A 10272-nucleotide genomic window follows, 5' to 3' on the forward strand; every position below is an offset into this window, starting at 1 on the left:
AGACCTGTGTGTGCTTTGGGTTTCCATAGCACTGCCTCAGTAGTGTTGCCTTCCACACACATTTCTGTATTGTATAAAAGTAGTTCATTTCATCTCCCTTTAAAAGTGCCACTAGATGATATTAGCTAATGTCTGCTTCCTTCTCTCCTTGGAGAAACTGTAAACACAGAGTCCTTATTCATCTTCTCCCCTCTGCTCATCATGATTACACTTTACTCATTTTGCCTCATTCTTTTTTTCCAAGGCAAGAATGTACACCACATTTGCACAGAAGTGGTTTCATATCTCTAATCATCCTTTATTCTCATTGTCAACAGCTATTCTAGCTCTGGTAAAACTTTGCAAGATGGGAGACTTACACACATGCACAGGTGAAAGCATTCCATGGGGTTTTACAGTATCACAACCCTGTTTCCTGGTGCACCTTTAATGCCTTTCTTAATAACACCTCAGACTCTTCAAAATACACCAGCGTTTGAGCTGATGCTTGCAGAGATGAAGATCTTTCCTGAGTGTGAACAGAAGCTCTGGGGGCCCACTAAGCCTGTATCTGTGTCACTGATGTCCTCCTTGCTCCTCAGATCACTCATTTTGGTTTACATCCATCCTCATGGCTTTTAATCAGACGTGATATTGCCCTAGCATTTGTTGTAAAAAGGTTCTTCCCTAACTCTGCAGCATTCATGTTACAGATTTGCTCAAGGTAGTAGAAATTGTGAACAAAACTCTTCAGGTTCCTACTTACCCTTCAAGCCTTCTAAGCCAGGAGGAAACTCTTTCATGTTTTTCTACTGAGGAGCTGCAACTGAGTGCCTGCTGGCATTTGAAAGATGAGCTTGGTCATGCAAAAGTACTTGTAGCAAAATAACTTAAGCATGTATAAGCAATCCTATCCACATAGTTATTTGGGAGAAACTAGATACTTTTGCATATTAAACATACATTAAAAGAGAGAATAAAGAAGGTGAACTCAAATATAATGTGTCATGTTGCAGCATCAGAATGGCCCAAACTGTCCAGTGCCAAGACTATAGAAAGTACATTTGCATCCAATGACAAGTGCTGCAGAAAGGTGTATTGAGTATGGCACAGTGAGTGCACAGGAGAGTGCTTTTTGTACTGCTGCTCTGTGTGGTAGAGTTCTTGGATTTATCCTGGCTTTAATCTCCATTTCAGTGTTTAAGTGCTATGTTAAATGCAACGGACATTCTACCCCCAGCAGCACTTGAGGGGGATAAGAGAAGCTCCCACTCTCAGGGAAGCCTCATTCTGCACCTCTTACCCATAGGTTACTCTACTCACACCACATTAAGGCTGTGAACACAGATCCCTTTGGTCATATCAGTGGTAAGTTTAGTACAGTGCCCTTGTCTTGAGATCTGCATACTCCAGCTTTGAAAGGGCTTTCTTCTGCTGAGGTGGTGAAAGGGACCCAAGGGAAGCAAAATCAGAAGTTCTATACAGCAGTCTAACTGAAGTTCCTAAAGGGTTTTGTATTTTCACTGCAGAGATTAGGATCCACAGATCATGGAGAGGCAGAAACTGCTTGTGCAACCTGTTTTTCCTCGGACGCAAAGGTGAATAGGAAGATACATTTTGCTTGGACGAAGATACTCTTCAGGACTGCTACCTGTAGAACACTGTAGGTTCTCATACAGTGTCTCCTATTTCATATTCAGATTCCTGGGTGTTTTCAACACAGTCATTGCCATTCTTTTTTACATCTTCAGATCTTCCATCTGTCATGGGCTCCATCACATAGTTGTTTTCGGTGGAGATGATGGCTTCCTCATAGTGACCTGTGCTTTCAGACCTTGGAGAAGCTGCTGCTCTCGAGTTATGGCTGAAATCGAAATACAATATGAAAGAAGAGTTGCAACTGGAGTAGACAAAGCATCTCCCAGCCAGCAAGATTTTGAGCAAGACTCTGCTCTGACTCAAACACATGTAAACCCGGGCCATTGGATTATGACAGTGTTCTGAAGGAGAGAGTCTCCTTCATTGCTTCTAGGGACAAGGGAACCTTAGACATTATAGCAGCATTGTCTCCAGTCCAGGGAGACTTTCAGAAGCGCAGAAGGTTTGTAAGCAACACAAGGATTACCATCATTTCTTGGAATGGCACAACCAAACACTTGCTCTTTGCAAGATAAATATGTAGGTTTATGTATTAAAAAGTGGTGGAGGAATGGCACACGTTGAACTGAATGCAGCCCACATCCACCACATGGCATATGGTGTCTGCCACCTTTAAAATGAAAGTAAATCCTCTGAGGAGAAATGCCATCTCAGGATTCTACTATTACTTAAAGTCTTTGGGTAGCACAGCACTCAGGCAAACTCTGGCACATTCCACCCTGGCACTCCTCATCAGCGCTTCAGTTTGCACCTAGATAAGTGGTGCTCCTGGTATGTTTTGACTGGATTATTGGGCTTTTCAATGTATCTTCCATAGGTTAAAAGTAAACCTGAGTTTAGAGATAAGAAGCAAGTTCATCCAAGGATATTTCAGGGCTAAATCAGACTGTGATCTATACAGCAAGAGCCTTAGCTCTCTAGACGGGCAATTCCTGTTCTTTGCATATGAAAAAGCACTGGGAATTTGTCCTTGGCAGTGCCCTTCAGTAGGCTTCTTTGGGCTGAGGAGTTAATAAATGGCTCTTGCTTATTTTTATGATTCTAATACTGCCAAGGAAAAGATCCTTCTTCCTACATTTTATGTTGATGTGGAAAGCCCATAGATCATCAGTACAATGTACTACTGAGCAGGAAGCTTTTCATCTTGACAACTGAGTAGCACCATTTTTTTCTGCTCTGAAACAGCCCCAAAGATTGATCAATACGTTAGACAAAGTCTTATACTCACAATTTTACGTCATAGACTTGAGCTGGAAAAGAATAATCAGAAATGTGTGTCAATAATCTGCATTTATATTCTCAAAAAAAGAATTTCTACTGTTTTGATACAGGAAAGTGACCTCTGAAGACAGAATAAAGCCAGGAACCTTAGAGTTCTTGTTAGTTGGGTGATGCCCCTTGTTCTTAGGATTCAGTCCAAGAAAATGAAAATAACTCATATCCCAGCTGTAGCACAACTGAGTCAAAATAACTGGCTCAAGGTCAAAGGCAAAGTTGAATTTAGAAACTAGAAGTTCCCAGTTCCAACAATTTTCCTATTAATTAGAAGTTCAGCATGGAACAAATTAGAAAGAGGTTATTCTGGCTTCCCTTAAAAACACAACAGAAAGAGACAGAAAAAGGTAAAAGGAGTATTTGATAATAATCATTATCAATTGGTATCATGGAGTTGTAGAAGAGCAATTAAAGAAGCAAAGGGAGAAGGAGAAATACTAATACTGGCCATCACCATCAGTAAACCCCAACCCACCCCATGTGCTCTCTGTACTCTGCAAAGTGCTGCTGGTGTGAAAAGGGGCCCTTAAGGCAGCATTTGGCCAGGATCTTTCCAGTACTAGTACAGAAGAGACAAAAGCCTTCAGGGAAATACATCCCACACCTGGAGATAGGAAAGGGAGTCCCATCCCCAAACCCTCCAGGGTTACCCCAGCTGGGCAAACACCGCACAGGCAAGTTTTCCAGAACGTGCTACTCACTGTCTTTGGGCTTCCGAATGCAAATGATAAGAAAGATGACAAGGAAAACCACAGCACCACAAACCAGAGCAATCAGGATGACCAGGTACAGAGACAAGTGAGTCCCTTGGAGATCTAGAGCAACACAGCAGAGGAGTTTCAGACAGAGCTGCCCTCCCTGGTGACAGCAGCAGCAGGAGTTGCTCGATGCTGACTTTGCCCACCGACAGCCACAGCCAGCCCTGCCGTGGGCACACAGGGCTGTGCTGCATCTGCCTGTCCCATCCCCACAGCACCTTCTTCCTAGGGCTCTGCAGCCACCCAAACTCACTGTGCCCACCCCCATCACCGAGGGACCATGGCCACGAATGAGCCGCAGAGCCTCAGTGCTGAGGCCAGCTGAGGCTGTGAGGGGGCAAATAGTTGCACTACACCATGTAATGCAGGGTCTCAGCTTTTCATTCAAGGATACTGTTCAGTTGTGTTTGGAACACGTTTAAACCTACCACAGCACTGCAAAGCTACAAGAGGTACAGAAGATCTGTGTGAGTTGCACACTGAGGCTTTTCTGCCCTTCTAACATCGACACTCAAAAGATTTAAATGAGCTACTGCTCAGGAGCACAGCAACGACTCTGCAGGCTCCAGCTATGAAAGCTCTTTTCTTCATCATCAGTACATCCAGAGTCTTTTAAAAAGTCACCTTGGATCATTTAGATGCCTTGAGAACAGCCACTAAAACAATTTGCAGGCAGAAGGCAGAACACTAATTTTGAGGCTGAAGGCACTGACTGCTGTCCCTAATTTCAGCTCTGTTTTGTTCTCCACTTACTCTGAGTTGTAGAATTCTTTTCTGGGTATCCCACACCATTCTCAGAAATCACTGCTGTTACAGGCAGATCTGCAGAACAAACAGATGTGAAAGGCTCACAGTGCATTTCCAGTCCTCATTTTAGCCCCAGGAGATACAGGACTAAGTTTCCATGAGCAGACCTGCTCTAGCTCAGGTCTGCATTTCCACATCCCACAAAAAAACAAACTGCAAATCACAGGCCCTCCTTCAAAACAACTGTCCTTGCTAAGATAGACTGCTTCCAGTCCACTGGGAAGCAGCTTTTGCATCGCTTTATCTGCCACTGGAGGCACTAGCTCTGCCTCACACTTCAGCTGCTTTCATTCAAGACCAGAGAACAAGTTTAAAAAGCCCTTAAAAAACCCCCAGAAAATAGAACATCCTGTATGGTCCACACATTAGGACACAGTATTTCTAGCAGCCCCAAAACACATGCAGAGCCTGTCCTGCAGCCACAACCTTCCCTGAGAGCAAGCCAAAAGCCCTCTGCAGACTGGAGAGTAAAGGACAACGTTCAACACTCAGAAATGTCTGGATCGAGAAGCGAGGCACATGGACTAAAACACAGTATTGTCAAGACTGTATTCCCCAGCAACAAAATCCCCTGCTAAGCACTAGTGTCATCTCCCACCCCGACTCCTCGTCAGCCCTAAGTGCTGTTTCCCAGACCTGTGGTTGGGGGGTGGCTCGCTGAGGCTCCCACGTCTGTCCAAGAGGCCACGGTTGTTGTCAGCACATCTGCAGGGTGAATGAGAGAGAGAGGCTCACACAGCAGTTTGGCTGTTTGTGATGCTGCTGCAATACAGAACTTCTCCACTGGTGGGATAAAGCCATGAGGAACCAGCCAATGGCGTTAACAAGCACAGCCATCACTACTGGCTGCTCCCTTGCTCTGTGCCCATGTGTGCAACTGCTGGAAAAAGCAACACGTCCTTTCAGACATCATGACCTCCCTTCCACCGAGAGCTCAGCAGACTTTGCCTCTTTCAAAGGTCACTGTGTGGTATCTGTGCTTGGCTCTGTGATCACACACTTCATGGCTCTGGTTACCTGTCACAGCTTCCACTGGGCACCCGTCATGCACCACCTTGCAGAGCCTGGATACACCAGAGCAGGGTGTGTATAACGTGGCACATGTTTTCCAGAAGCATGCAGCCAGTCATAAGGAGCAAAGGATGGTTCAATTTTTTCACCTCCTAAGTTACCACTTGTACATTCCTCATACTCAAAATGAAGACCTGGTTCAAAACTTGCTAAACTGCAACAGGCAGCATGACACAGCCAGCAAGAATTTTAAGAAGTTTTAAACACAAAACTTCTTTTGCATCAGAAAAATAACCAACAGTTCCTCTAAATAGGAGAGGGAAATTTAATACAGAAGGTAAAAAAAAAGATAGAAAGCCAGAGCCAGTGATGAGAAACGTTTTAGAGAGCAGAAGGCCACGGGGTTTTTGCATTTTCTTCTCTCAGGGAAGTGTTCCTTTCAGTACACGAGGATTCCAGACATTTTCCATGCAGCTGTGGCTCCAGGGACTCACCTCTCACTATCAGCTCCACGACGTTGCTCTGCTGTGCAGTCCTAGCCCCAACCCCGTTCTGTGCCTCGCAGTAGTACTGCCCGGTGTCGGAGGGCTGCAGGCTGTCCCACGCCAGCTCAGCCTGGCTGCTCAGGAGCAGGGCTTTCCCTCCCGGGGTGCCCCTGAACCAGCGGTAGCTGATGGGGGGGGACCCGCTGGCCACACAGGTCAGGCTGGTGCTGGCTCCTGCCGGGACCGTCAGCCCCAGCTCGCCGGCCCTGACGATGGGCTTGCTCACTGCAACTGGAACACAAAGCAGATGGGGCCCAGGTTGAGGTGTGGAAGGGGTCCTCCGTCCCGCTTCCACGGCAGCTCATGCTCTGGCTTCCAGGGCTTTCCCAGGAAAAAGAGGGGCTGTGCTGTCACATCAGCTCCCTGCACAGGTCAATCTTGGCTTATCTGTGCCCGTACCAGCTATATCAGCCATCACACCTCCTACACGATAGCCTGCTCTGCTGCCTTGATGCCATCTCTGTTTATACGTCACCACTGCCCAGGCAAAGGGATATCGGGCACATACTGATAAAATCAAAGCGATGCAATGCCATTGGCACTTCCCCTCTGGTGTGTGTCCCTTGGAAACATTGAGCCATTGGATACAGGTACAGCCATGGACAGACAGGTAATGAAAAGGCCACAAATCCTCCTCCAGCTCCCAAACCACAAGGTGAGGCATCGTGGCAGAATTCCCTCTGACCCATTGCTGCTTCTTGCTGCAGTCTGGCTCCACTCAGCAAACTGCTCCTGCATCACAGCAGATGGTCACTACCTACCTGACCTGTTGAGCTCCTAAAAGCCTTCCTGAGCCAGGTCTTACTCTCCCAGGCAGTTTACCTTTAACAACCTCCACTTGAGTGGTGATCTCTTTTGCTATCAGGCTGTTGTTGCTGTTTCTCCAGGTGACCTGGCAAGTGTAGGCTCCCCTGTCAGAGATCTCCAGGTTCAGGATGTGGAGAGACACATTCCCTGGGGCATCCTTCAGGACGCTGACCCTGCCCCTGTACTCCGTCAGGGCAACGTGGTCACCGGTTTTATCCCTCCGAAAGACGGTGCCAGAGCTCTGATCGTGTACCACAGTCCACAGCAGCGTTTCCTGCACAAACTCCTTGACAGGCACATAGGCACATGGCAAGGTGGTAGATCCTTTCCATACACCTTTGATCTCATTGGGGCCAGTCAGGTCTGGAAAAGCTGCAGGAAGAATGCAGAAAGAAAATAATTACCAAAAAGTGACGAGAGTGAAGGCAGCTCCTGGGTGATGAAGCAGTGGTGAGAGCATCAGCAAGTGGAATGCACCAAATCAGCAGCACGGGCAGTCAGCATAAACTCTGAGGGATGATCTGTTCAGGGATGAGCTAACAAAAAAGCACTGTGGCATGAGGAAGGCAGATGGGAGACAGCTGACTGCCAGGGCCACCGATTCATGCCCTGTGTGCAGCTTGGCTCTCATGCTCTGCCTGGTGCTTTCCTGCAGGCAAGGACCATGCAGAGCACAGGATCAGTATTGGCAGCCGACTCAGACCTGAGGAAAGGGGTTTGTGTCATGCCTGAGCTGCACAGCTGCTGCTGCTCCCTCTGCCCCACGTCACCCTCAGCCTTTCCTGGGAACACTAAATGTTATCAGCTAACAACAGGGTTTGTGGTTTTCTCTGTTGCCCATTTGTTCATCTAATAGACACTGGTTTTTCAGACTAAGCTGAATTTAAGCAGCTTAAGCATTGGAACAAAGAAGTCTAAAACTTTTAAGGTTTTCCTGTAAGACAACTCTGTTGCCCTTGTCCCAGGAGTTTTCCCTCACACTTAAAACTGAACCTTTGCTTCCATAGGCACTTCACTCTTTTCTCCTGCTTTCCAAACCTCCCCTTTCTTGGGAACACAAACACTAACCAGGCTCTTGGTTCTGGGCTTCTCAGGTGCTCTGGGAAATAACCACCACAGTGTCTACGGGACATTTGTACTCTGAGTGGGTGGGCAGCATTTCCATGGCCTTCATGCACTGTTGCACACAGCAGCCACTGGCTTTGAAACAGCTGAATGCTGAGTCAGCAGCATGCAAAGAAGTTGTCCTTTTTGCCATATTTCTAGTCCCAAAATAAAACCACCCCTGTACAAACACACACAGACACATCAATACCAGGGAGGAACTGCCCTGAGCAGGAGACCTTTCCACAGACTCACCGTTGCAGAGGAGAAGAAGAGTCACAAGCACGGCTGCTCTCACCAGCAGCCCCATCCTTCACAGGCAGCAGCCTCTCCCTCTCAAGTAGGGGAGACCTCTTGTCTCTGAGTCTCTCTGAGTCCGGGACCAAATCACAAACACTTTCCTTTCATCACTCACTTTGTCATCGAGAGCCCAGGACAGATTCTGATGGTTCTTCCTTCTGCTTTTTCGGAAAGAAGGTTCTTGGTGATGACTGTCAGAGGTGTGGGCGGAACAGAAGTTCTAAGGGAGGGTGAAGGGAAGAAAGTTTAAGAATTACTTCTCCTCTGTTTTGTATTTCCCATAGAGTATGCTTTTTTCCCCTTCTCTTTTTTAATTCCCCTTTAAAAAAAGTTTCCTTTGTTTCTTTTTGTTCCTAGGCACCTATTTCTTCCTCTTCTCCTGCTTGCATTGCTTTATCAATCATAGGTTTTTAACAAGCCTATTACATGTAAGAAAATCTGAGAGAGTACTCTTAAGAAGCTGAACACCCAATGTCCTTAACTATTCATTTTCTTACAGCTTTGTTGAGGAGCTCACCACAGCATTTCAAACTAAGATTCATGAAACACCCTAAATCGTCACATTACCAGTGCAAGACAGATGGTCCTTTTCAACTGAAATACTCTATTCTGTATCATCATATCTGCTTTAAGAGATAGAGAACTTAGATATACCGATCTGAAAATTCTTTCCAAGAGCTGCCCACACCTGGTCTGACCCTCCTACTCCACCACAGATGGATCTTCCTTTCTCTGGAAGCCATTTAGCTTCTTGGTTTAATTGATTAATTGCATTCAATTAAAAACATGGATTAGGGCCATATACACCTGCATTTCCCTCATAGACTCTACTTCAGAAACAGGTAAACAATTATATGCCTGGAGAGGAAAAAAAAGAACTTGTGAAAGTAGAAAATCTTTGGGACTATGGGAAGCTTCTTAATGGGATTAATGGGATTCATCTCTTAAACTGAGATTAAATGAAATCTGTTGTTGTTGATTACAGGTGATATTATAGTTAATCTGCATTATTAAGAAACTGAGTGCTAAACCTGTCTAGGAGAAGTATCTGTTCTCCACTGAAGTATTATCTTCAGGAGATTTTATGTTCCCCCTTCAGTCTTCTGGAGCCCTTAATCTTTCTTACGCTCTAATGACAGAAGTCTCTTCTGCTCCATTGTGGTGAGATAGACCCATATGAGCACTTTGCTGTCGTCACATCCAAACTCAGCATCCTGTACTCAAATGCAAATAGCCAGAGAAATTAAACACAGTTACCAAAATCCCAGACCATTTTGTGAAGTACCACCCTCCTTTAATGATAGCAAGACAATGTTTGCATCTGCAGAAGCACAGTGCAGGACACCAGAACAATAGACAATAGTTACTGCCTACCTGAGTCTGAAGTAGTGGGAGCCATTTCTTCACGCTGGTTCCACCTACATTGTCATTTGTGAGCAATTTTGTTAGGTTGTTATGTAATTTAACATTAAAAACAGGAGACTTGTGTAAACAGGCCTGGCAGCTGTGATCTTATCTTGTTCCTTTTGAGGTCTTTGGTAGTTCAATCTGCAGAACAATAGTGCTTCAAAGCATATACAAAGATAGAAGTGTGGATTTTTTTTCACCTTATTTGTTATTAACATGTAGGTAATTATAAGAATGTTGTTGATGTGAGTTTGAATTTTGTTCTTTTCAGGTTATAACGTTCTGATCTCTGTTTCCCTGAAGCTGGTGATTTTACTACAATTTTCATGCCTTTATTTGGTTAGAAAATCTTTATATACTTGTGGTTGCTTATCAGTCGTGGCCTAATCACCTGTTCAAATAATTTCTTACCATCTACTGTATTTGCAGTTACACCTATAATTGAAGAGGACATCTAACCAGCATGAGTTCAAAGTGCTTCAGAAAATATCCTACCTGATAGAGCTGAAAAGATGTTCAGTGGAGATTCAAGACATCTTGGGACCTGATTTCACATGCTCCTCCCTTGTAACCCTGCATTCCTCCATCAGAAATACTCTGTGAGATACAACTCCAATCTG

General features: G+C 45.4%; 1 protein-coding gene across 1 annotated transcript; it reads right to left on the reverse strand.

The window, feature by feature from the left end:
• Positions 1-274: 274 nt before the first annotated feature.
• Positions 275-9366, reverse strand: LOC104559170 (V-set and immunoglobulin domain-containing protein 4). Its single transcript, XM_062006490.1, has 9 exons — positions 9277-9366; positions 8201-8465; positions 6857-7213; positions 5984-6265; positions 5115-5183; positions 4425-4493; positions 3615-3728; positions 2867-2888; positions 275-1843 (listed from the first exon to the last, which is right to left on the reverse strand). The coding sequence occupies exons 2-9, from the start codon at positions 8253-8255 to the stop codon at positions 1651-1653; spliced, it is 1161 nt and encodes a 386-aa protein (XP_061862474.1). The 5' UTR covers positions 8256-8465; positions 9277-9366; the 3' UTR covers positions 275-1650.
• Between the last annotated feature and the right edge of the window lie 906 nt (positions 9367-10272).

This window comes from Colius striatus, chromosome 13 (assembly GCF_028858725.1).
Source record: "Colius striatus isolate bColStr4 chromosome 13, bColStr4.1.hap1, whole genome shotgun sequence".
Taxonomy (NCBI): Eukaryota; Metazoa; Chordata; class Aves; order Coliiformes; family Coliidae; genus Colius; species Colius striatus.